General features: G+C 35.1%; 1 protein-coding gene and 1 non-coding gene across 5 annotated transcripts in view; both read left to right on the top strand.

The window, feature by feature from the left end:
- Window positions 1-26,640, top strand: part of ILRUN (inflammation and lipid regulator with UBA-like and NBR1-like domains) — a 186,626-nt gene that overhangs the window by 5,171 nt on the left and 154,815 nt on the right. For 2 of the 4 annotated variants that reach the window (XM_051996440.1, XM_051996437.1), the window contains exon 1: window positions 3,929-4,216. The exons of 1 other annotated variant lie outside the window; for it this stretch is intronic. In XM_051996440.1, coding sequence (XP_051852400.1) covers window positions 4,059-4,216 — 158 coding nt within the window. In that variant the 5' untranslated portion in view covers window positions 3,929-4,058. Of the gene's footprint in view, window positions 1-3,928; window positions 4,217-26,640 lie in introns of those variants that run through there. One more of the 4 variants, XM_051996439.1, reaches the window with a different exon arrangement.
- On the top strand, window positions 16,679-16,781 carry LOC127563577 (U6 spliceosomal RNA). Its single transcript, XR_007954024.1, has one exon. It is a non-coding gene; the product is annotated as a U6 spliceosomal RNA (small nuclear RNA).

Below are 26,640 nucleotides of genomic sequence, written 5' to 3'. Positions count from 1 at the left end.
ATATATTCTGATGGAAGTGGATTTCCTCGACAAAGAGAAGGTCTAACTCAGTTTCAATTGATCAATGATGGACAGAAACAGCTACGCCCAAAGAAAGAACACTAGGAAATGTATATAAACTGTTTGCATTTTTGTTTTTCTTCCCGGGTTATTTTTACTTTCTGAATCCAATTCTTCCTGTGCAACAAGAGAATTGTTAAGTTCTGCACACATATATTGTATCTAGGATATGCTGTGACATATTTAACATATATAGGACTGCTTGCCATCTAGGGGAAGGGATGAAGGGAGAGAGGGGAAAAATTGGAACAGAAGTGAGTATAAGGGATAATGTTGTAAAAAATTACCCTGGCATGGGTTCTGTCAATAAAAAGTTATATTAAAAAAAATGGGGGTGATAATGGGCAATTCCATCATAGTATTGTTAGCTAAACAGTTGAAGTATATGAAGTACAGTATAAATGTTACTATTATGATTATTTTCCATCAAATGTATTTCATATCCCCTTCTACTGAATTAAAGGGAGACAATATTGTATAATGGAAAAGAAATTGGTCTTGTAGTTAGGATAAACTTAGATTCCAATCCTGCTTCTGACAATTATTATCTTTATGGCTTTGGGCAAATTTTCTCCTCTGTAAAATTGGGATACTTATGATAACTTTTTAGAGTTGTTTTTGGGTTCAAATAAAATAATGCACATAAAAGTGCAGTGGAAAAACATCAGTGATTTTGAAACGGCAATTTCCTTGAAGTCAGAAACTGTTTCTTTCCCACACTTTTGTACTCCTAGGACCTAACACAATGTCTGCTATGTAGTTCATCAAATTTGAATGGAATATTTTCTATTTCAACGTTGGAGAAAGGAAACAAAATAGGGAATATATGATGGCACCTGGATAAGCCGTAATTTGAAGGAGGCACATGACAGTAACTACTTCTTTTAAAGGTTGACACTTTCTAAAGGTTAACCCTGATCCTTAGTTGAGGGTAAAGAGTCATGAGGAGATTATGGGTGTAGTCAGACTCTTCTTTAACCAGGTCACTAGAATGATGTGATTGATGGGAACTCTGGACCAGCTTATTCTCAGGAATTTCTAAAACAGTCCATCCTTTTTTTTTATTGTCAACCATGATGGGAACTCATTTCCCCCAGGTTGTCTTGATTAGCATATTTGAGCCTTCCCTGATGGGAACTCAGTTTTTCCAGCATCAACATCTGGATAAACATCCTTGTCACTCCTTAGATCCTGTGTTATTTTCCTCTCCTCCCCTGAGACCTTAAAAAGTAAGTTGTTTAATCACCTATGACTCTGCCTTGTCTAGTAGTATTTATTTGAGCCGCTATGTATGTAATAAAATATCAAATGTCTATTATGAATCAAATTTCTATTTGCTATTTTTATAATATTCTTTTATAATTATGCTCTCCCAAATCTATTATATATTTCCATCCATGTTGCTACTTCTGGTACCTTTATTACCAATTTAGGGCTAGCCACCAAAATGATGTGGTATAGGTGAGATCCCAAAATTTGGGATTATAGTTAGGTGTCTTGATTTCCAAAAGAATTTGTAGGTATAGATCTCCAGATAAAAGATCAAGGATTTTAGTATGCTGCTAAGAACAAGCTAACTTCCAAGAGAAGTCAAAGAAAAGGGGTTTTAGCAATTAAGGGGAAAGACAAGTTCCCTAGTAAAACTCAAATTAACCAAGAAGTCATTAACCATGACATTAGGTGTCATGAGGTAGAAATATGCAAGAACTCAAAGAGAAGTTAGCAAAGATTTACAAAATGAACAGATGTTTTACAGGGGAAATATAACTTGAGGGTTTGATATCATAACTTGTGTTTCTGATTGGATACAGTAAAGATGGAGTTTCTAGACACCTCCACTTGGGGTAGGACTGTACTGAAAAGTCCACTTGAACAAAAGGCTTCCTTAAGAAGAAAAGGTCCATTCAGGATTGAGAGGATCCAGCAGAGTTCTTCTCTGCTTGCCTCGGGAAGTATTATAATCCTATCCATCCTTCAGGCTTTTTCTTCTAATGTCCACCTAGATATCCAGGACCTCATCAGTCAGAATGTCTCTCTTAACCCTCCTGGTGCCCCAGACACTGCAGGATGTGGGTCTGGGACTTAACCTCTGCAGGCCTGGGACCAGAGCAGTTGAAAAGAGTAATGGTTAAAAAATAATTTTTGGATGTGGAAATTATTTCTGATTCTGCCAATTAACTTCCTAGCCTGTCATCCTACTCTTCTGGCAATTACTAGGTAATATATAAGGCTTCTTTCAGTTTTGATATTCATTGATTCAGAGAGTGTGTTACAGGTTTGTTAATGTCAGACAGGGATAGTAAGTTAATTGGACTTTGCTAGTTTTTGGTGAGGAGTTGACCAAACCTTTGATTGCAAACTGTAATTTATGAGGATGAGTTTTGCTTGTATTATGTATACATTGCGTTTAGTTATCTCTCAGCTTGGGTGTAATGTTATATGGATACTCATCAGGCTTTTGGAAGACAGATGCAACCATTTATGTAATATTAACAAATACATATAGATGTATATAAATATTTCTGTAATATGCATATATAAGTATGCATATGTACAGTGGTAATACTGTTTATTTAGGGCTACTTATGAAAAATAGTGATATTGAATTAAGGTCAATGTTTATCAAGAATATATATAGTATAGGTTGTTTTACTCTAAGAATCTTACTTTGGAATCTTTAAATATACACTCCTTGGCATTAAGTGCTTAATAATGCTTGCTGACTATTAGGAAGAAAAAAAAACTGGACTGGGAAAACTAATAGGCTTGTGCTTTATTTTCCCGACTTCCCTGTGTGACCTTGGGCAAGTCCATACTTGGCCACGGCCTCCCGTTCCTAATCTGTAAAATAATGGGTTGCCCTAGATGAACTCTTCTCTTGGGGGTTCTAGAATACCACAACTCGGTGACTCTCAGATTCCTTTCAACTGGAAATCTGGGATCAAATATTCATTTTCACCCTCTATTTCTCTCTGCCCCTGTCCTGTTGATCAGTTTCAAAGGCGGTCACTTATTTATCTATCCTTGAGCAAGTCCCAGTCTGCTTCAGTTCTTCATCTAAAGAATAACAGCATCTGGTACGGAGTTCTTCAAGCTAAAAGCCTCACAATTTTTCCCCCCTCGCATTAAGCGCCTACCAAGTGCCAACTGGATGGCCTTCTAGCCACCACGCCATTGTTTTCATCGATATAGTGGATCATTCCCATTTTATAGCTCAGGAAACTGAGGCAAAGTGCTTGGGTTAAAAGTTACGGAAGCACTGACTGCCACTGCAAAGTCACATCTGCAAAGTCAACTCCCCTAAGCAGGCCGTGTTTATCTTTCACTAGGGGCGGGGGGCGCAGCCTATCCAGGCCACGACCTCCCGGGGTTCTTTTTCCCCTTCATCCAGCACTCCACCAAGAAGCACGCACTTCAGCTTTTCTCCCCACCCCCCTACTCCTCCTCCGCTTCTCCCCTCCCTTTCTCTCCCGCTCGTTCCACAGCGCTGAGGTCACGCGGGAGACGTCACGGGGTTGTGACGTCACTGAGGGGCGGGGGGACTCGGGAGAGGAAGGGGCAGGGAGGGGGTGGCCCCCCCTCCACCCCCCGCCGGGCCGCGGCGCCTGCGCAGTGGGTGCGGCGCGGGAGGAGGAGGGAAAGGATAAGGTGGAGGTGGAGGTCTGGAGAAGCAGGGGGGAGGCGGCGGAGGAGGAGGCGGCGGCCGCGGCGGCCGCGGCGGCGCTGGGGGGGGCGGGGGGTGGGGGCGGGGGCGAGCGCGGAGCGTGAGAGCGAGAACGAGAGCGAGCGAGACTTTGCCCCCATGAAGCGGTGAGAGGCCCGGGGCCTACCTACCTACCTCAGCCGGGCGGAGCGGGCTCGGGCTCGGGCTCGGCTCCGGGGGGTGGGGGGGGTGGAGCCGGGGGAGCAGCGCCCAGCGGCGGCGGCGGCGGAGAGAGGCACGGTTGTAGCGGCGGCGGCGGCGGCGGTCTGGGCGGCAGAGTTGTCCGGCCCCCGCCATGGAGGGCATGGACGTGGACCTGGACCCGGAGCTGATGCAGAAGTTCAGCTGCCTAGGCACCACCGACAAGGACGTGCTCATCTCCGAGTTCCAGCGGCTGCTCGGCTTCCAGCTCAACCCGGCCGGCTGCGCCTTCTTCCTGGACATGACCAACTGGTGAGCCCGGCAGCGCGCCCGCCCCGGGCGGGACAGGGCGGACTGGGGCCCCGGAGGGACTGCTGAGCCGGGAACCCGGGCCGGGCCCTGTCGGGCCGAGCCAGGAGTAAGGGGTTTGGGGGCAGAGGGAAAGGGCCTCAGTAGGCAGAGAAGTGGGGAAAGAAGAGAAGGTCCTGGGTTAGGGGCCTGAAGCGGGTAAAATTTAGGGACAGAGAAGGTCCTGGGAGGAGCCAAGGCTTGAGCTGGGGGGCAAAGATGAGATGGGGGGGAAGGGCCCGGAGAAAGTAGGGGAAGTTGTTCTTGATAGGAGCGAATGGGGTTGAGCCATTAAAGGAGAGATAAGGGATTGAGGAAGGTTTTAGGGAAGGGGGGCAGCCGGGAAAAAGGAGAAATGTTTTGGGGGGGACTGAGTGACTTTTGTTGTTGTTGTTGTTGAGACTAGGACCGTGGGGAAGTGGAAGAAAAGAGTAGGTGAAGGTATGATTAGGATGACACTCGAGGAGAAGGCTGGGAACATAGAAGACTAGAGAGTTCAGAAGCAGGGGTTGAAGAAACTTTAGGAAAGGAAAATAATACCTTGCAAGAAACCCGAATGCTTTGGGAGGAGAATTTTGTGAGGAAATTAGAGCTATCCGAAGAAGACTCGAGCGAAAAGGCAGGCAAGAGGGAAGAAGTCTGGTTTAGTTAGTGTCCTCATCCTTTTTTTTTAGTAAGGGGCACAGTATTCTGTCATAAAAGGAAGGAGGGATTTTAATGTGGAAGATAGAGGAATAGAAAACCTCAGTGTTTAACTGTTAAATAAGCAGCTAATTTCTCTTTGGTCTAGATGTAGTGGAGGGGATGGCCTTTTACCCTTTGTGTTAGGTACTCGGTCTTTTGACATGTGGCACCTTGTTTTCTTTGGCATCAATCCCACAGTCTCCTACCCTCTTTTCCTGAGTTCACCGAATTCTTTATAAAAACATTTAAAGGACCACAACAGAAAAGTGACTGTAAATACAAGCTCTTGTTACAATTCTCTACCTATCTTTGAGGTCACATGTGTTTATTGTACTCTGACACAAGCCAGTGAGTCCACTGCCACTGTCTATGTATCAGTCAGACCAGGCCTTAATATCTGCTTTTTCCTGCTTCCTGCATCCTCAGAAATGCCTCCCTGTTTTAATAGTTTTTTTTTTTTTAAATGGCTAGTAGTAATATGAGATGGAGTTAAATTCTAGTGCCTAAAAAACTTTGTCATAAATAGCAGACTATATATTATATGTAGAATATACACCAGCTTTTGAGAAATTAATTTTGTATCCTACTTTGTGTATTATCATTTGATAATGCATATGTAGTATATTAACATTTAAAGCAGTCCTCTGAAGTAGGTGATACAGCTATTTCCGATAACCAAATTGAGGCTCAGAAACTAAGTTATTTGGTAGGATTATACCTCTGGCACCTGTCAGAATTGGGATGAAAATTCAACTTTCCTGAATCTGTCTTTCTCTATGGATGCTAAAGCTTACGTGATTCCCTCCCTTCCTCTGAATGCCTATGGCTCTCATTTTCTGTACAGCTATTTAGCATTTATCATATACTATCCTTCATCATTAGTGTTTAAATAAATTCCTTGAGCACAGGGGCTCCTTTGGATGTTTTTTATTACTTAGCAAAGTTATGACAAACTATTCGCCTTTTACATAATAAATATTCAGCAAATAGTCAATGAAAAATTGAGAAGGAAATATTTATTGAAGAAGCATCTTTTGGGCATTTCTCTCCCAATTTCTTAGCTTGTGTATGGTAGCATAGTGATCCATTTGGGTTGGATCTCATTTGGAATGAATCATTATGTTCTTTAACCTACTAATGTGGGAGTAGTGCCCTTTAAATTCTGCTTATTGTTAAGTTTAATGGTTTTATGATAGTCTTTATTTTTAGTAATAGGATAGGGTTAGAAGCTAGGCTTGTGATTTCAATGGAAGCGAGGAAACACCTTCTACCAGTATAGTATAAGTCTTGGTAACCAATAGTTTTAGTTTAGAACACTTAATTGTAAAGTCAAATTATTTAACCAGGTTCACAAAGCCAGTATGTGTCAGAAGCAACCTGCTTAATGAAAACCTTGCTGTCTAATGTAATGAATTTTATGAGCCTGTGTTTAACATCTGAAATGTTTGTTTTTAAGTATTATGAAAGGTAAAGAATAGATGATAGTGTAAAATAAAAATTTGTCACTTGAATTATTGGATTTTTAAATTTTTTAATTGAATTTTTTTGTTACTTTTTTTTTTTAAAATAAGCATTTAAAGGGTGTATACCTCAAAGGTCATAGATGATCATGCAATGGGGACAATATGTAAATCACATATACATCTATGTAACTATGTAACATTAGACATAACAGTTTTCAGGATTAAGGGTGAACTATTCAGATAAGTTTTCTGATAACTTTCAAAAAGTATGGTCTTTAAAACTCTGTAAGCTTTTGGAATTTACCAGAGTCCACTAAAGTGGTAAAGATTACATCCAGTTTTTAGTAACTGGATTTTTGTAGTTATAGAAGTGCTGTTTACTTCTTTTGCCTTAATTTATTCTAAAATAAAAGAATCATTTAGGAAAAAAAAAGTAAGAAAGGTTGTCCTTCCCATTTTATGAGTGAAAAAGACTAAGTTATATAATTGGATACTAAGATTTTAAGACGTTTCTGTTGCTCTGAGGAAAAGAGTACACTTAGGTTTTTTTGTAATCAAAATCATTTCTAGGTAAAATTGCTAAATTTGGGATATTTTGCTAAAATAATTTAAGTTTTAGAATGTATGCCTTGCCTCTTAGTTAAAAACAATTTACATGTCTATTGCTGTTGGGAATAATTGTCTTTTGGTTCATTAGAATACTCATGTAGTCAGTCTAATATGTTTCATTAGATAGTTGTACTTCTCAATGATGTCATAAGCAATGTGTTTCAACTATTAAATAAAATAACCATTCAACAGCATAAGTAATCTAAAAATCCAGAGAAATGTTTTACCTTGTATAGTGTTATATTGTAAAAATAAGACCAGTGTCATTCTGAATTGTTATATTAAGATTTTATTCAACAAGTATGAATACTTTGCAGTTAACATATTAATTCTTTATAATTAGCAATGTAAATTAATGTGGTTTGTCAAATCTTAGTAACTTTTAAAATAACTACATGGTTTTGTATTTTAGTATATTTTTTATTATTTAGAATTTTAGTTCCCAGGCTGTAAGTTACAGAACAGTTTTAAATATGCATTGATTGAGGAAGATTCCACACTAGGAATTCCTGTGCTTGATGAATTTGTGGATCTGGCACCACCCTAAATTGTAATCAAATACCCATTTCAGATTGAGTATTTTTGCAGTGTGTTCACATTTGGAGTGGTATCAGGAAACGGGAATAAGCATTTATAAAGTGCCTACTCTGTGCTGGGAACTATTTGATCCTTATAGCAACTTTGCTAAGTAGGTGCTTTATTATCTCCTTTACAAGTGAATAAACTGAGCTAAGTTGAGTAATTTACTTATATTACTCAATGACTGTCTAAATTGACAAGGTTTACTGAGAGTAAGTGTATGAGGCTGAATCTGAACTTGTATCTTCCTGATTCTCCAGGCTCTCACCACACCACCTAGCTAGCTGCCTCATCTCTCTTGCCGAAGAATAAGTTGTCTGAATTTCCCAAATGATGATGATTATAAAATAAAATTCAAGTGATGAAAAATAAGCCATGCAATTTAGCTTTTCTTATTGAGATGATTTTTTTTTTTTTTTTTACAAAATTTGATATGTGATAGGGGCCTTAGTAGCTACCTAGTCTATCCCATAATCAAAAGTTACAGTAGTTAACTAAGTGATAATCTACTCTTTGAAGACCTCCAAGATCACCACCTTTCTTGGCAGCACATTCTGCTTTTGGACTACTTTTAAGTTTTTATAGGAAGATTTTTTGACATCAAGCCTGAATTTGCTTCTAGGCAACTTCTACCCAGTGCTACTGGTCCTGCCCTTGGGGGCCAAATTGAACAACTCTTAATTCTTTTCCCATATGAGAAGTTGGAACTTGAGATAACTTGTTAAAAGTCACGTCCTCAGAATTTTCTTCAGACTAAGTAAACAGCCCATATTCCTTCAATTCATCTTCATATAACATGAAGACTATTTCATTCATGTAACATTCAAGACTATTTACCATTGTTTGACTTATTAATTTCCTTTCTAAATGGTAGTGCTCAGAATGGAATACAGAATTCTAGATGTGGTCTGGCTTTGGGCAGAGAACAGAGCTATTGGACACCTTATTCCTGGAAACCATGCTTCTCTTAAAGCAGCCCAAGATTGCATTAGCTTTTTTGGCTGCTGCTTCATATTGCTGACTCATATTGAGTTTGCAATCTACTTAAACCCCCAGATCTTTTTTAGACAAACTATTAACTATGTTTTAATCATTCTCTACTTGAGAAGTTGATTTTTAAAACCTAGTTATAAGACTAAGACTACATTTGTCCTTATTGAATTTCATCTCCAGTTCAGGGTTCAGCATATCAAGATCCTTTTTAGCTCTTAGTCTTGTCATACTGTGTTGATTTTATTTTGAAGCTTGATGCACATTTGATGAAAAGATCATCTAAACCTTTCTATAATTTTAAGGCCAAGATCAGTGATGTGCCCTATTGGAGACATCCTGCCACATTGATATCTGACCATTAACAATACTCTTGGAGTCTGGCTGGTTATCTCATTAATTGTATTGTTGTTTCTCCATCTTCACAAGAATAATATGACATAATTTATTTAATGCTTTCATATAATCTAGGTATTACTGTAGCTACAGGATTCCCCAGATTTACCAGTTGAGTGTAGCCCTAACAAAAAAAGGAAATAGTCTGGCATGACCTGTTCTTGAAGAAGCTGCGCTGACTCTTTGTAATCACCTCTTCCCTTAAAGTAAAGGATCTTTACTAGCTATCACTTTAATGATCTGTCCTACAGTTTTCTTAGGAGTCAAAGCCAAACTCATTAGCTTATAATTTGCTGCGTATATTCTTTGCTTTTTTGGAAAATTGAGACATTTACCTTTCTCCAATCTTTTGGTATCTCTTCTGCTTTCCATGATCTTTCAGATAAATATTACTGTCAGTGGCTTAGCAATCATACCAGGTACTTATCTTGGTACCTAAAAGTGTAGTTTGTTGAAGCTCAGTGACTTGAATCCTTAAAGGCAAACTGAATCTCTTACTGTCTGCTTTTCTTATCTCAGATAATCATTTCCCTTTTAGCCATTTTAATTGTCATTTTCAGTGCAAAGGCCATATATCTTGGCACAGAAAATAAGCAAAATAAGAATTGAACTATTGTGTTCTCTCTTGTTTTTTGGTGCTATTATCATGACTGCTTTAAGTTCCCCACTACTACACTATCTCCCTATCGTTAAACTTCCCTTACATGCTTAACTTTAGCACTTCTGAATATTTCTATGGGGTTGTGCCATATTCTCTAAATCTTCTGTACATTCATTTTTTTTCCTTCCAATTTGTAGATGAGTTCCTGTCCATGTCAGTCTTTTAAGTATTATCTATTTTTCTTCATTGGAATTGTTCCCTTTTATGTGTAAAGTATTTTATTCTTGAGTCTTTTTAAAAATTCTCCTAGGTTATCTCTATAGAATTTTAATCCATAGGATCCTATCTTTCCTTTTTCTGCCTTGCCAAAATGAGAAGGCATATCAGAAACTAACTGGACTTTCCTCTCTTTATTACAAATTCTAGAAGAAAGTGGTCACTTCTCAGGATATCCTTTCATTTTCACTCCAGCAGTCAGTTCTGTGATATGAGAATCAGATTCAGATAGAATTTCACCTTATTAGTTCTTCCATTTTTTAAAAGACTTATTAAGATAAGCAAAAAGGTTTGTAGTTGGTTGGCTGTACCAGACTTGAGATCTGTTTCCTAAACATTCATTTATTTATTCTTTCTGTTTAAGTGGTCTGTAGTATATTCTAATAACAAAATTGCTTATTTTTCCTTCTACTGACCTACATCCAAATGTTTTCCATATTGCTTCTCCTGCTTTCCTCCCTGGATTTTCTCATGTGAGTTATTCAGTTTCTTTTGAAGAAAGTATTCTCATCCAGAGTCTCAGTTATCACTGTGAAGTCAAATTTGCTTCTTTATTTGCCTCTAGTTTCTGTTGCCTAAATCTTTTAGTCATTTGAAGTATGGACTAGAGTTAAGAATATATAGTAGTAAATGTTAAACCAGAAGAGAGCTCAAGCTCTATTGCATTCTAGTTTTTCCTGAACAATTATGCCTGATCTTTTCTGTTTGTTGTCCTTTTATTTTTGGCTCCTCAGGGAATAAGGCTTGTTAGTCCTACATAGTATTTTAAATATAATTAAACAAACATTATTTAATCAATTTGCCAATTGTATGTGGAATTCTGTGCATTAGCGATCCAAGGAGTTCACAGTCTAATGGGATATGACAAATTCACATATAAAATCTTAACTATATTAGGGAAGTGCCAACAAAATATGTTGGTAGGCTGAATGTGGAAAAGGCTTTTCTTTTTTTCTTTTTTTACTTGGGCTAGGAGACTGGGGAAGGTTTCATGAAGGTGATGACAATATTAAAATATGGGTTTGAACTTTACATAGGAGATAAAGCATGATTATGAAAGGGAGAACTAACACAGTGAATGACAGTCTAAGAATTAAAAAAAAATTTATAGAAGCACTCAATGGTCCCTATCTAGTAAGCTAGAATTTAAAAGGGATAAATGTAAACTTTAAAACTTGGCTTCAGAAGTACAGAATGTGAAAGAGATCTGGAATACAAGCTCAAAATGAGTTTAAAAGTATGACATAGCAACCAAAAAAAAAATTTTAGTCTTGTACTGCATTTGGAAAGCCATAGTATCTTGATTAAGGTAGGGGATAGATACATTGATTAAAGTATATCTGAGATAGTATATTTAATTCTTGGAACCATACTCCTTTTTTGATTTTCTTGCAGTGTCTTGTATACATCAGATGTCTAATACATGATACTGTGTTCTTTTAAATTAGTAGGAAAAAAGATTAGTGGAAAGAAGAAAATCCCATTCTATGCATTTTTGTCTGTGCTGTTTTTAGGTAGGAAAGCCAGTAGGCAGATAGCAATAGCACAGCAAGAATCACAGAATTTGATAATTGGAAGGTACTTCAGTAGCCATCTATTACACAAAGGAATCTCTAATATAATGCACATAATCTTTATCCAGTTGCTGTTTCAGTCTACGAAGTAGAAAAGGTAGAATTCACTACCATGTGAAGGTACCTTTCCATTTTGGACAGATCTAATTATTAGGTAGTTTTTCCTGTTGTTGAACCTAAATTGGACTCTGCACCTATTGGTTCTAGTTCTGTCTTCCAGGGCCAAACAGTACAAGTATAATCCTCTTAAATATGATAGCCCTTCAAATAATTGACCATGATGGTCACCATATCTTCCTCAATCTTTTCTCTAGGCTAAGCATGATCAGGTCTCTTACCATCTTTGTTTCCCTTCTTTATACAGTCTCCAGTTTCTCAATGTTTTTCTTTAAAAATGTGGTGCCTAGAACAAAAACGAAGTGTTGCTGAAAAACAACCTTTTTGCCATAAACTATCCTTCAAATGCAAGTAAATGGGAAGTATTACTCTATGCAGTCCATCCAAGCCATATTTTATTATAATTGACCCTACGGTTCTAATTTCATAAGTCAAGAACCATGACTTAATTTTTATCTTTCCATGTCTCTTATTTAGTCCACATATCCAATCAGTTAGCATTTCTTGTCATTTTTCCTTGTATATAATATCTCTCATGTTGATCCCTTTCTGTCATTTAGCTAACATCTTAGTTTAGGTTCTTTATTACTTTTTTTTGGCCTATTACAGTAGCTCCTAATTGATCTCCCAGTCTCAAGCCTTTCTCTTCAACAATAGAATCTCCATTGTAGAAAGCCAGGAGGTAAGAATTCATCCCAAGTCTTAAATCTTACTTGGCTCAACAACATCTCTTTTCTTTTAGTTCTCTTAAAGTATTCTGTGAACTAGTTCCCTAGATATAAGAATTTGACTTTTCTTTGGATTTGTGTCTATGAGAGATCTCTAAATAGGAAGCCTTGGGGAGGGAAGAATAATTCTTTCCCTCTTCCAGCATTCAAACTTCACAGTTTCTGCCCTTCTGTCTTCCTCCAGGGTACTGAAAAAAGAATTTACTTGAAGGATTTAAGGAAACTGTCTCTGAGGGTTGGAGAAATATATCAAAATAGAGAATGCAGAAATTGGAAGATCTCCCAATCCTTTTCCTTTTAACTAATTAATACTTTCAGATATTGTTCTTAGTCCCTGCTATCTGATTGATTTTGCCTTATTTAGAATACACTATGTATACTATATTAATATCAACTGGACAATAACCAATCTTATAAATTTTATCTTATATATGTTCCTTTATGATATCTGATATCTTATGTTTGATCTCTTCTCCCCCTTTCCCCCCCAACCCGGTTTATTCTCACTTTTTATTATTTAATTCCTCACTTACCTGAATTGTACATGTGTGTCTAAGTGCTTACCCTTCCACGGAAGCTCTGTTCACTAGTGTGAATGTCCACTCATGCAAGGCTCTGCTCCCTGTTTGAGCATCACTGTTGGAGTCCAGCTTCTGTAGTGAGATGAAGAATATGACAATCAGGAGGCCTATTCAATTTTTATTGATCAGGACCACGAATATATATACCTTAAATGCTCATAGGTTTGATACAAAGTACACTCTTAAAATTCCTATAGCCTAACAAAATCTACTATGATATAAATGATCAAACCCCTTATTATACCATTATCTCAGGTATTTTTCTCCTTGTGTGGACATTATTTCCTGTCCTAAATTCAAAGGTTTTTCCTGTTGAGTAGTGTTTGAGTTTTGTTTCAGTCACTAGAATTACAATTTATAGTATTACCAAGCTTGTCTCTGCTAATAATAAAAGAAAAGAGATGTTGGTGAGCCAAGTTACAGTAAGATTTAAGACCTGGGATGGATTCTTTCTTCTTGGTACATTCCACATAACTACTAAATTATTACCCCTTCTCAAATTATTTAATGTGAAATTTTTTTTTAACATTTTAAATTCCAAATTCCTTTCCCACTTAGTTTCTTCTCCACCCATTGAGAAGACAAGCAAGATAGCCATGCAAAACATTTTCATACTAGCCATGTTGTCAAAAAAAGGCAAGACAAATATAGTGAAAAAAGTATATCTGAATCTGCTATTAAAGAGTTGAGTTCTCTTTCCAGTGGTAGATTCCAATTTTCATCATAGGTCCTTTGAAAATGTCTTGGATCATTGTACTAATCAGATTACCTAAGTCTTTCTTAGTTGATTATCATAAAATATTGCTTTTAACTGTGTATGATCTCTTGCCTCTGCTCACTTTGCTTTAGTTCCAGATGAATATTCCTATAGCTCTAGTCAGGTACTCAGGTACTTTCAGTGGATCCTATTGCATTTTGGAAAAAATGTAAAACATGCCTTTGGTTTTTTTTAAAGCTCTTCATGGTTCATATCAAGCTACTTTTATAGGCTTAATTTTCCCTTCATTCTGCGTTCTAGTCAGATTGACCTTATTGTTTGCCTGTTCTCCAGATTTGTTATTTCTTGTACTGCCTTGTTCCTATGCTTAGATTGTGGACCAGGTTATCTCTTCTCATTTCCACCTCTTTGAATTCTTAATTTCTTTCAAGACTTGACTCCTGTGCTATCACCTTTGAGCCCCTCTATAGAAATTTCTTAGTGCTTTTTGTTTTAAAATTGTGTTTATCCTTAAATTGCCCATATGTTTTGTCCTTGTCTCTGAAGTACAATGTAAATTATTGAGGGACAGGGGTTATTTTTTAATTTTGTGTCCTCAGTGACTAGCATAGTCTTACCTAGTTGATGCTTAATAAATGCTTATTGTATTAGATTCTCTTTGGGGGTAATTGAATGTTCATGGAGTATTTTTTTTTTTTTTAAGCAAGAGTTTTTTTTTTAAAGCAAGATTCTTTAAGAAATGTTAACTTCAATATACTTTTAGAAATTCAATAGAATCACTCCACAGAGATTTAACTTTACATAGAATTATCTTTGTGATAAAATTTTAGAATTTGAGGCAGATAGGCAATAATTTTGCCTTTTTTTCCTTCCCATAAGTCAAATGATTTAAATAATTCCCGAAAATACAAAATTTTCTTTCAGTTTATTAAATTTAGCTATCTTTTTATGTAACCTTCATTTCTGAAAATGTCTCTTAGTCCCTCCTAACTAATGAGTTATTCCTGGGAAGAAGTAAGAAAAAGGGAAGAAAAAATAAATTTCATAGCTACTACTACAGTCTATGAAGTGTCTCTGACCTGTAAAGGAGATAAATGTTCTTAATTCTTGGACTACTCTTGGCCATTTTAGTCACATAATATATTCATAGCCATACGTATCTGTATCCTTTGAGATCCATCCTATGTATGTTCTTAATTTTACCTTTTCATTCTGCTTCAGTTAATTTAAGTTTTTCCAGGCTTCTCTTAAATTTTTCATCAACATTGTTTTTTTTTACTGCATATTCCATAATTTGTTAAGCTATTTCCTAATAGATATGCATCTTTATTTCCTGTTCTTCATTATCACAAAAAGGCTCCTGTGAATTTTTGAAATATGTAGAACCTTTCTTGTCTTTGACAAGAAATAATAGGAATAACATGTCAAGCTGCTGGTGGGATCTTTCTGGGTCAGTAAGGATAATTCCAAATTACTGTTTCGAATGCTTTTTCTTTCAATTCTTAAATATTTTCATACAATAGAAATGGCATTTTATCCTTGTTTTACATTGTTAATAATATACTGATAAAAATATTTTTGATTTTTATCCCATTCCATTAAAAATGTTTTTTTTGCTGGTTGAATTTTGTATTTTGACGAACTTAAACTAACATGGTTTTTTATATTTTCTGGCCTGTTGGCTATTTGTTATATATCTTTAACATTTTTTTGAGGGGATTGTAGATCATTTTGGCTCACAATGCCTTTCTACTGCTACTTACAATAATTTAAACTTTAATTCATCAGGAACTTTTAGACATAATGCCCATATGGTTCTGCCTTAGGCATTCTGGATTGTATTTTCTATTCTAACTTTGCAAACTCAAGGCAGGGGAAATCCAAATGTTTTTCTTCCCTGCATGGAGCTTCAGGTGGAGTTTCCATTAGTGTCCATAGTATATTTTAAAAAGAACCTCGAGGTATACTTACATACAATATGAACATTGGACAACTCTTTGTATTGTTCATGGTTAGACATAGATTGGAAAAACACAGGCATGTTTTGATCTGTACTGATAAAGGGAAATAATCATATCAATGACATTTAGATTCATAATTACTGAAGCAATACTACTTTCACAAGAAAAATGCAAAACAATATGTTTGTGTGTATTCACAAATTTTTGTGTGTATGTACAAATAGCTGCATTTGTAAATGAATTATAGATATTGTATGGTTGCTTTCATAAAGTTACCTACTTTTCTCATGTAATCATCACTCAATTCCTCTGGAAAAATTTCTACCTAATTTTTTTTGGCCAAGGTATGTCTTTTTCTTCTTTTAGATCTGTTGAAGATTTATTTCTTCTATATAGCTTTTTCTAATCTTATCTGACTAGACACAGTTCATTACCTTGCACATAGTAAATATTTGATTGCATGGCTTCTCTAACCTCTACTTTTTGTCTTCTCAGTTAATTAGCATTTATATTTTGATCTTTTTCACAGTTATAGTTAGTCCATAGAATCATATGATAGTAGTGCTGGAGGGAATTCTAAGAATGTAAAAGTCCAATCTGATTTTATAAATGAAGATTTATTACATGTGATTTAATCTTGTGATTCTTATGAGTATTTGTTTTTATATGTTAAATATAGATAATTGGGTCTTTCTTGCTAAATAGATTGGGAAATTTTTGAAGAGGTTATCTAGTTTAAAACTTATGCATTAAGTGTCCAATAAATATTTTTGACCAACTTCGTCATTTTCAGATTCTCAGCCTGTATTGTGACAGATGGGAAAAGAAAAAAATTCAGTTTGTCTTCAATATCTGTATCATAAAGTATTTCAGAGTAACTAGGTTCTTAATTAGATCAATTAACAGGAGGTGTAATTGTTTTCTTTTAGCCAGAATAATTAAAATTCAGGAAAACTGTAAAATTAATTTAAACTATTAGATTTCTTCTCTCTCTCAACTTTTAATCCATCTATCAAGCAGCAACCAAAATTAAAATTTCATTGATCCCTTTTGTCCAGGAAGTGCTGATGAGTCAAATGACCAAATAAAGCACTTCCTAATGGGAAGAAAGAGTTAGAGGCCTGGAATCATAACTTCAAGGGTTGTTTCGTGCTTGCTTTGGCACCACATATACAAAAATTAGAATGATACAGAGAATAGTGTGGCCTTGCACTAGGATGACATGTAAATTCATGAAATGTGATAACTTTTTTGAACTGAGCATCAATTTTGGTGACAAAGCCAACTATTATATCCTTTGCTTATTTTATCTTAAATTTCCATTGAATTCTTACCAAACATCCCAGCTTTATTTTTGATCCTCAGATGTTTGAAGGAAAAGACAAGATTTGGTTATGAAAAGGTCTTTTTGGGGCGTGAGGTTTGAAGAGAGAGAGAGTGAGACTGATGCAAAAAACAAAAAGTTTCAGTAAGGAAAGGAATAGGTTTATATGCTTTAGGTATGCATTTCTTTACACACTTTTTAAAAAAAATTACATTTTATTTTTTAATCAGCAAAAATCTGCCTTCTCTTCTCTACCCTTATTGAGACTGAAAAAGAAACAAACCATTTGTTAACACATATTTTTTGTTAAAAAACATTTTTGCATTGATTATGACATTCACATTTTTTTATATTTATGCATGTGTATGTCTATTACCTACATAGGTATTTACAGATATAGGGAAAGGATATACAAATACGTAAGACTTGGAATAATACACACACATTTATGAAAACAAATTAAGGATAGACAAAAAGTATTTGCACTCTGAATCCTTTGGAAGTATAGGTGGCAAAAATTCCAAAAGCTTTCATAGTTTTTTTTCCCTAAAGTGTTGTTGTCATGGTTTAAATTGTTCTTTTGCATCATTCTCCATTAGTTTATATGGTTCTTTCCAGTTTTCTCTGAAACTATCCCTTTATCTTATAGCATTTTTTACAATATTTCTTACAGTATTCCATCAGATTTATGTACCATAACTTCTTCAATCATTCTCCAAGTGATGGGCATCCTCTCAGATTCTTATTCTTTCACTGCTTTAGAAAGATGTTTTTATAAATGTTTTTGGTATATCTTAAAGTTTGTTTGGCTTAGTAGTATGTTGGGTAGAACACTTGTCCTAAATTCAGCCTTAGATACACACTATCTCTGTTATGCTAAGTAGGTCGTTTAATTACTGATTTGCCTTAGTTTCATCATTTGTAAAATGGGGACAATAATGGCACCTATCTCCCAGGGTTATTGTGACGATTAAATGAGAATTATTTTAAAGCACTAAATAAATGTTGACTTATTATTTTGGAATCATATGTGATAATAGTCTTTGACTTCTTGGTACTTGAATTCTTTCTAGTTCCATTTGGTAATTTTTTCTTTGACTGGAAGTTCTGGATTTAGATAACAATTTTCTTTTAAGTTTTGGAGTTATTTGTAGGAGGATTTATTGAGATTCAGAGATGCAGGCGACCCCCAAAGTAAATTGGAGTTCTGGATTGATGTCATAGGTGTCCCAAAAGAATTTGAGAACTGAGATAATTTGAGTCATGTGGCAATGTTTTATTACATAATTAATTGTTAAGCATTAGTTAAAAGCAGACTAAATTCTAAGAAAGGAAGATAGCAAAGAGCAGGGAGCAAACAGGTAAATTTGTAGAAATTTAGGGAGTACAGAACAAAGAGCAAAGTAGGGTAATTGACATCATGGGATTGGTTGTCAGTATTATTATTGTGGTGAAAATTTTGGTAATGGCCACTAATAGTGAACCCCTTTTCTTTCATGAAACTAAGAAGTCTTTATTGTTTGAATCCAAGTGTGAAATACCTTTCTAGACTTTTGGATGACAAACCAGACATCCTTGAAAGATAGCTTAGTGGAATAAAGATATCAGTCCCAACTCCCTTTCTTTCACACACGTTTTCCAAGATTGAGCCACAGCACTCCCAATAGCTACATTCCTAAGGTGAGATAAACTGAGGAGTGGTCTGGAGGTTTCCTGAAAAATTTTTGGGAATTCTACTGTATCAGATTCTTTCAGTTTCTACTTTACCCTCTGGTTCTGAAAGGTGGGAAATTTTCTTTTATGATTTCTTGAAATACGGCTAAGGTTATTTTTTTTGGGGGGGCAATGCCTTTCAGAGACTAGAGATTAGATTTAATTTAATTCACTTTGAATTCTTTCTTAAATTAATTCTCTTAAATTATTAAATTATTAAATTTCTTAAATTATTAAAATTATTATTCTTAAATAATTTCTCCTGGATCTCTTTTCCAGGTCGTTTCTTTTTCCTGTGACATACCTCATATTTTCTTCTATTTTTTTCCCCCTGTATCTTGACTTTGTTTTAATGTTGACTTCTATTTGATCTTTTCTAATTTTCAGGGAGTTTTGTTATTTGGGCCAAACTGGTAATACCCTTCAGTTCCTCTTTCTAAGGCTCTCATTTCTTTTCCCATTTTCTTTTTTTTTTTTTGCTTTCATTTTTAAAAATGTTTTAAAAATTCTTTTTAACTTGCTATGTTCCTTAAGGAGTACTAGTTGAATTTAAGCCCACACTTTCTTTGAGGCTTTGTTGTCATTTTCTTCTGTGTCTTTAGTGTTCTTATCACTGTGATAGCTTTTTATATTGCCATTCTTTTTTGGGGGATGGGAAATGGTGGAAAAAGTTACTTTTTTTGAGATATTGAGAGTTGGTGTTATTCTAGAATCTTGAGAAAAGCTCAAGTTTATGAGTTGAAAGCTTTCTGTGCTCTCACAGTGGTTTGATCTAGGGCAAAGTCAGACAGTCTGATTACATTGACCCTTTCATCTCTGCAGATTCCTTAGTTTGGTTTGGGTACAAGTAGTCACTACTGAACTTAGCTATTATCAGCTAGCTGGACAGTTCTGCTAGTTCAAAGAGACATATCTGTAGGCTTGTTTTTTTGGGATTCCACCTTGATTATTCCTCTGCAGACTTTAGACTGGGCTAGAAATTGGAACTGAGACCCCATTCCACATCCTGAGATCTAAGCCACTGCTTGCTTCTGAACTTGTTTTTTGTTTTGTACACAACTCAGCCTCTCCTCCTCCTCCTCCTCCCCGCCATGGATTACTTCCTCTAAGTGCAGGTCCCTTCTTCATTTTGTTTTGATTCTATGACTTGGAACAAAGTATGAGCAACAGAGCTGTCATTTGGTACATCTTTTTGTGTCTGACACAAGGTTGGGCTCCTCTATTCCAGAACTAGGGCTTTTTCTCTCCTGGTTCATAGCCACTCCCTAGGCTGGAATGTTTCATACCTACTAGCTCCTGGACAGATCCTATTCCATGTCCCCTGGTCCCTGTCTCCTGTGCCATACTGGGCTGGAAAAATCATTCACTTTTTTTTTTTCTTGGATTTCCTGATTGAGTTTAGTTCATTTTCTAGGTCTCTGAAGAAGAATAAGATTTTTTGTTTGCTTGCTTGCATGAATGGGGGTCAGTGATGATTCTCTCTACTTTATTTTTGTTTGCACAGTAAAAGAACTATCTCTGAATTTCTCTAGTTGACTCTGTACATGTTCTTGTTGATGTCATTTGTTTCTACAATTTCAAGAACCTCTATGCAAGTGATTTCAATTCTTAATCTTCAACTAAGACCTTTTTCTTCATGTTTTAAGACTATATATCTGATTGTGGGCACTTAGGTTTTCCTCTAGCTTCTAAATCAAGTTTCCCAAAATTGAGCTTATTATTTATTTATTTTTTTTTTATTGCCTACACAATTCATTTTCCCTTCACTTAATGGTATTTTTTTTCCAATTACATATAAAGATAGTTTTCAACATTCATTTTTTATAAGATTTTGAGTCCTAAGTTTTCATCAATCATTCTGATATAGTTAATACATGTATAAATGTGTTAAACATATTTCCACATTAGTCATATTATGAAAGAAGAATCAAAAGGAAAAAATCAGAAAAAATTAAAAAGTGAAAATAGTATGCTTCAATCTGCATTCAGACAAATTCTTTCTCTGGATGTAGATAGCATTTTCCATCAAGAGCTTTTTGGAATTGTCTTGCATCACTGTATTGTTGAGAAGAATTAAATCTATCATAGTTGATCATAACACAGTGTTGCTATTACTGTGTACAATGTTCTCCTGGTTCTTCTGCTCACTTCATGCAGCATTAGTGCATGTTAAGTTTTTCTAGGTTTTTCTGAAATCTTGCTTGTTTGTCATTTCTTAGAGCATTCCATTATACTCATTCATTCTTACTTAGGTATTTGGTAATAAAGAATGTCAGTTTCCTACTCACTTGGGTTCACAAATTTGAATTTGTTTTGACTTTTCCTTTTGTCTCCTTGATATATCTACCTCATTCTCAGTCCAATTAATTGCCATATCCTATACAGAATCTTTTCTGCACAATATCTTGAATTTATTTATTTATTTATTTGCTATCTAGTTCGGATTCCACCTAATTTTTAGTTGCACTATTATTATAACCTGATCTCTAGTTATTTCTTCTTCCAATTCTGGCAACTATTGCTAGAGTCATTTTCCTAAAGCATGGTTATATGCATGCTCTTTAAAAAGCTTCAGTGACTCCTACTATTGAATAAAGTTCAAACTTCTTAGCTTTAGTCAATTCTTCTTAATCTGTTTCTAGCCAACTGTGTGTGATACTAACAGTTAACTGTATTGCCTGTATTACCTATATTTACCAGTCCCCAAATGTGTTCTATTTTCCATCTCCAAAACTTTATTCTTTGTTGTTTCCTAACCAAAAATTTCTTTAGTCCTTAATGTACCCCTGCCTATTGAAATCTTATTCATTTTCCAGGCCATGTTCACTTCTATCTTTGACTCGTGTGTTTTTGACTTCACTTTTCTTTTTTTTTTTTCTTTTGGAAAGGCTCCTCTTTCCATCCTATCCAGCATCGATAGCACCTCTCTAGCACCTAATATGCTGTGTATTTGTGCATGTAGGTTCCCCTTCTACATTTTGAAATGAAAGAATTAGATGAAAAGAAATTTTAAAATTTGTAATTAGACGTTTTATTTATTTATTTTTTTGAAAGGACAGACAAGATATAGCATTTATTTTAGTTCTGAAATGGGATTTTCATTTATCTTGTTTTTCATTTTGTTTTAGAGCCTAAATGGGGAAGCTAGTGCTTTTTGTTTTTTTAAAAGGAGGAAAGGGATGTAGAAATGAGTGAAATAAAAACAAAAAGATAATTTTTTTTTTCAAATGTCAATGATTCAATGTTTTTTTTTGTTTTTTAATGTGTTTTTATTCACCTTTTGTTTTTTGTTATCTGTATTTCACAATGGACTCCCCTCTCCTTGCCTGTTCCACAAACAATAAAAGAGAAAAAAAACAATTCAGAAAAAACTTAGCAATGCATTTGTCATCTCTGACATTTACATTATTCCACACTCATAGTCTCCCATGTCTTTGAGGAAAGAAGAGAACTATCTTTTTATATTTCTTTTTTGAGACCAGTCTTGGTTCATAACTTTACAGTATTCAATTTCATTTGTTGTTTTCTTTCCATTTATATTGGCTTTATGTATGTTGTTTCCTTGGTCTTATACTTCATTTTGTAACAGTTCATATAAATCTTCCCAGCCTTCTCTGTATACACATATTTTTTATTATTATTATAGCTTTTTATATACAAAACATATGCATGGGTAATTTTTCAACATTGACCCTTGCAAAAACTTCTGTTTCATCTTTTTCCCTCCTTCCCTCCAACCCCTCCCCTAGATGGCAGGTAGTCCCATGTATGTTAAGTACATAATTTTTTTAATAGCATAGTAACATTCTGTTAAGTTCTTGTATCATACCTGGTTTAACCATTTCTCGGTAGATGAGCATCTACTTTTTTGGTAGTTCTTTGGTACTTCAGAAAGTGATAGCATTTTTATCTTTAACCTCTTTGGGTAAAAAAAAAAGTATATACACACATGCATATTTTATTTATATACATATGCACATATGCATATATATATGTGTGTGTATATATATATGTATCAATGGAATCTTTGAGTCAAAGGTCATGGACATTTTAGTCATTCTATTCTCATAATTACAAATTACTTTTAGGATATCTCTTGCACACTTTGCCTCCTTTTCTGTGTTGTTTTTCTTCTTTATAATATATAATATAAGAATGGTTCTCTCTGGGTGAGAGCAGGTTTCTTGGGGAGGTTTTCTGGAGCAGCCTTAGTTGCAGTTGAAAGTAATAATCACCTCAAAACGCAGCCAGGTGATAAAAATGCAAACGTTTATTGTCTCCTTCCAAAATAGCCCTGTTAGTCGAGGCCTATCTCTCTGCTTGGTTCCAAGAGCTCTTGCAGCTTTGTCCTTTGCTTCTGCCTCTGCTTTCTTCAGCTTCCAGAACCAGCACCAAGGTGAATCTGTCTTGCCTCTGAGAGAGGGCTTCTGGCTCTCAATCTCCTAGAGTGCTCTGTGTCTGTCCAGAGTGCTCCTCTCCAATCTAATTCAGCTGAACTCTCCCTAACCCGAAGTAACTAACTAACCTGAAGCTAAAAACCTCTTTATATATGATCTCCCAAAGGTTGACTCCTTTTGGAGCCAGGCCCTCATCATCTAAGATGTGGACAATTATTATAATCATTTTAATAATAATTTACTAATTGGTCTCTTTACCAAAAATCTTTCCCTATTCTGATCCATCTTCCACTCAAGTGTAACGTGATCTTTCTAAAGTGCAAACCTGGCTAGGTCATCCTCCCTTTTGCCTCCCTTTCAATCAATATAATGACTGATGATCAAATATAAAATCTTCTCTATTGTATTTAAAGCCCTTTATAGTCTGCCTCCTTCCTCTACTTTTCCAGTCTTCTTTTACCCCTTCATGTACTCTTTTATTCAGTGATATTGGCCTCCTTGCTGTTACATAAATAAGGTACTCCTACTGAGCATTTTCACTACTTCTATGCTCGGAATGCTTTCCTCCTCACCTCTGCTTCCTTACCTTTACTGAAGTATCAGCTAAAATTTTACCTGCTGCAAGAAATCTTTGCAAATTCCCTTTCATTTTGTTGATTATTTTGATTTATCCTGTATATAGATTGTACTTAATTATTTGCATGCTGTTTCCTAGATTCCTTAGGAAAAGAAACTGTCTTTTGCTTTTCTTTGTATCCCTAACACACAGCCTGGCACATGTACATAATAGGAGCTTAATAAATGCTTATTATCTGACTCATCACTTCTCTGTTGAAGTGATACATTTCTTTTAGCTGTTCATGCATCTTGAGATCAAACTCTTTAGTACAAACATTTAAAACGAACATTTTTTTTTTTGTTATATCTTAGATACTTTAATTTTGTACACAAAAGTTTTTCAGTTTTACATAATAAAAATTTGTCTTTATAATTTTTAATGTTCTTAGTCTGGTTAAGAATTCACCCCACATAGCAAGGCAAGTTAAGCAGCAGAATTAGAGTAGAAAAGTTAGCAGGGATAGAAAAGAAGATATACACACAACACTACAAGTATCAGAAGTAGAATTTATTAGGGAAAAAAATGTATGGCTAGTAATCATTGATCTTAGACAAAGTCAAACTTGTAGATTTCTCTCTTGATTGAATCTTTATTATATGTCAGCCATACTAATATTGTTTTAGATGCATGTTTACATGTGGGCAAATGTGCACGAGCATGCATGTGTGTATATATTTATGCATGTTACTCTGTGTAGGAGTATGTATGTAGAGATATATATATTTATGTGGGTATGTGTGAATGTATATGTGTGTGCATGGGACCTGGGATGTTTGAGGTGTGTGTTGTATGTATATAACATATATCTGTGCTTAACTAGAGCCTGCTTGGGAAGAGGTGGGAGGGAATGAAAGGGAAATACACAACAGAGAACAAAAGAATAATAACCTACAAGGAAGCAAAGAAAAGATGGACACTCATGAATATGATTTCTGCTACTATTATGTATCCTTTCTTGAAATGATAATTTATTAGATATTTTGAATCCTTCATGATCTGCTGGGTACTTGACAGTGGTCTGTTTTGTTTCTCTTTTCTGTTTTTCTTTTTTCTGTTTTTTTTTTTAAATAAAAATGGACGACTCCACATCCATAGCTGTGAAAGACATATGATTTTTCTCTTTTAAAAGTATATGATTTTCTGCATCAAATTGCTTGTCTTTCTCAAGGTGGGGGAAGTTGGACAGCGAGGGAAGAGAATTTGGAACTTAAAATTTAAAAAATATTTTAAAAATTGTTTATAAAAAATTATATATTGAAAGTAGGATTTTCTCTTTTTTTGTGGCATGCTCTTTGATATTTAGGTTATGACTTTATTGTAGAATGTGGTATAAGATATTTGTCTAAGTCCCAATTTTTGCCATACTGCTTTCTAATTTTCTTAGTCTTATCAAATATGAAGTTTTCTCTTAGATAATTTATATTTTAAGGTTTATTGAACACTAAGCTCTTGGTTTTCTTGATTGTTGTTATTCTTGATTCTTCCTTGTCTGGCCTATTCTGTTGATTTTTTTATTGAACACTAAGCTCTTGGTTTTCTTGATTGTTGTTATTCTTGATTCTTCCTTTTCTGGCCTATTCTGTTGATTTTTTTCTGTTTTTTAGCCATTAATAAATAATGCTGATAGTTAATTGCTTTTTAAAATAATTTCAAGTCTTGAAGGTACTACTCCATCTTCATTCCTACTTTTTCTCTATTATTTTTCTTGATGATGTAAGATTTTTTGTTCTTCCAGATGAATTTATTATTTTATTTATCTCTATATAAAGTATCATTTTGATAAATTTGATTGCTCTACCTTTATATCTATAAATTGACTTTGATAGTATTGTTATTTTTATTTTATTGATAGCTCTGTCTTATTCTTTATTTCTTTTAAAGAACATTTTGTAATTGAGTCTATACAAATAAAGTTTGCTTTAATAGAATGAGTCCCATGTATTTTATGAATTTTTGTAGTATTTTGAATGGGAAGTCTTTTTTTTTTTTTTTAGTTAGAAGTAATTGTTTTTAGAGGCTTTTGATGTGTTAGGACAGTATGAGATAATGGGAATTATTCAGGGTAGATTGGGGTAATACAAAATATAAGAGTTAGGAGTTTATTGAATTAACAATTAGAATTTTAAAAAACGTATAAATAAAATATATATAGGAAATGCCAATAAACTTTAAACCCGATCCAGTTTTATACAGTCATTTTGTAATTGTGTTCAAATCTTCATGACCCCATTTAGTGTTTTCTTGGAAAAGATATAGTAATGATTTGTCATTCTCCAGCTTATTTTATAGATGAGGAAATTAAGGCAAACTGGATTAAATGACTTGCCTAGGTTCACACAGTTGCTGAGACTGGGTTGTAACTCATGAAAATGAGTCTGTCTGATTCCAAACCCAGTCAGTTCTCTGTCCACTATGTCACCTAACTACCCCAAATCTAATCCAGGGGTAAGCTGTTTATTTTTGTACTGTTTAGAAGTCTATTTTTATATCTTCAAGTAAACTTTTAGTGTATTTAAAAATGTTAACTTGAAGATCTTTCTGTTGTTACGTTTGGCCCTATGACCACAGTTTGTTGACTCCACGTGACTTGCTAATTTCCAAGATGGAGTGAATTTTGAATCTGAATTCCCAAATTGGACCATTTAGGAGTAATCAAGGGGAGGGAAATATAACATTTTTAAAAAGCTTATTTATGCATTATGTGATACTTAAATGAATATGAGAATTCATCACTGTAGGTTTTCTGACCAGGAAAGCAGATGCCTGACCACATGTTGTGTGACATCTGTGACTTGTTTTAAATTTGCTGTGGTAACTCCACTCAGCATTCTGTAGGCTAATTTTCTCTCTCTCTCTCTCTCTCTCTCTCTCTCCCTCCCTCTCGTTTTTGCTGAAGCACTTGGGGTTAAGTGACTTGCACACAACTAGGAAATATTAAGTGTCTGAGACCAGATCTGAACTCAGGTCCTCTTGACTCTATTCACTGCCACGGCTGCCCCCTAATTTTCTCTTAATATTAAAAGCACATAGTGCTATACAGAGGCTATCCTTTGGTTAT

The sequence above is a fragment of the Antechinus flavipes genome, chromosome 4 (assembly GCF_016432865.1).
Source record: "Antechinus flavipes isolate AdamAnt ecotype Samford, QLD, Australia chromosome 4, AdamAnt_v2, whole genome shotgun sequence".
NCBI classification, from domain to species: Eukaryota; Metazoa; Chordata; class Mammalia; order Dasyuromorphia; family Dasyuridae; genus Antechinus; species Antechinus flavipes.
Note: the sequence above shows the minus strand (reverse complement) of the source record. Positions and strands in the feature narration are given on the sequence as shown.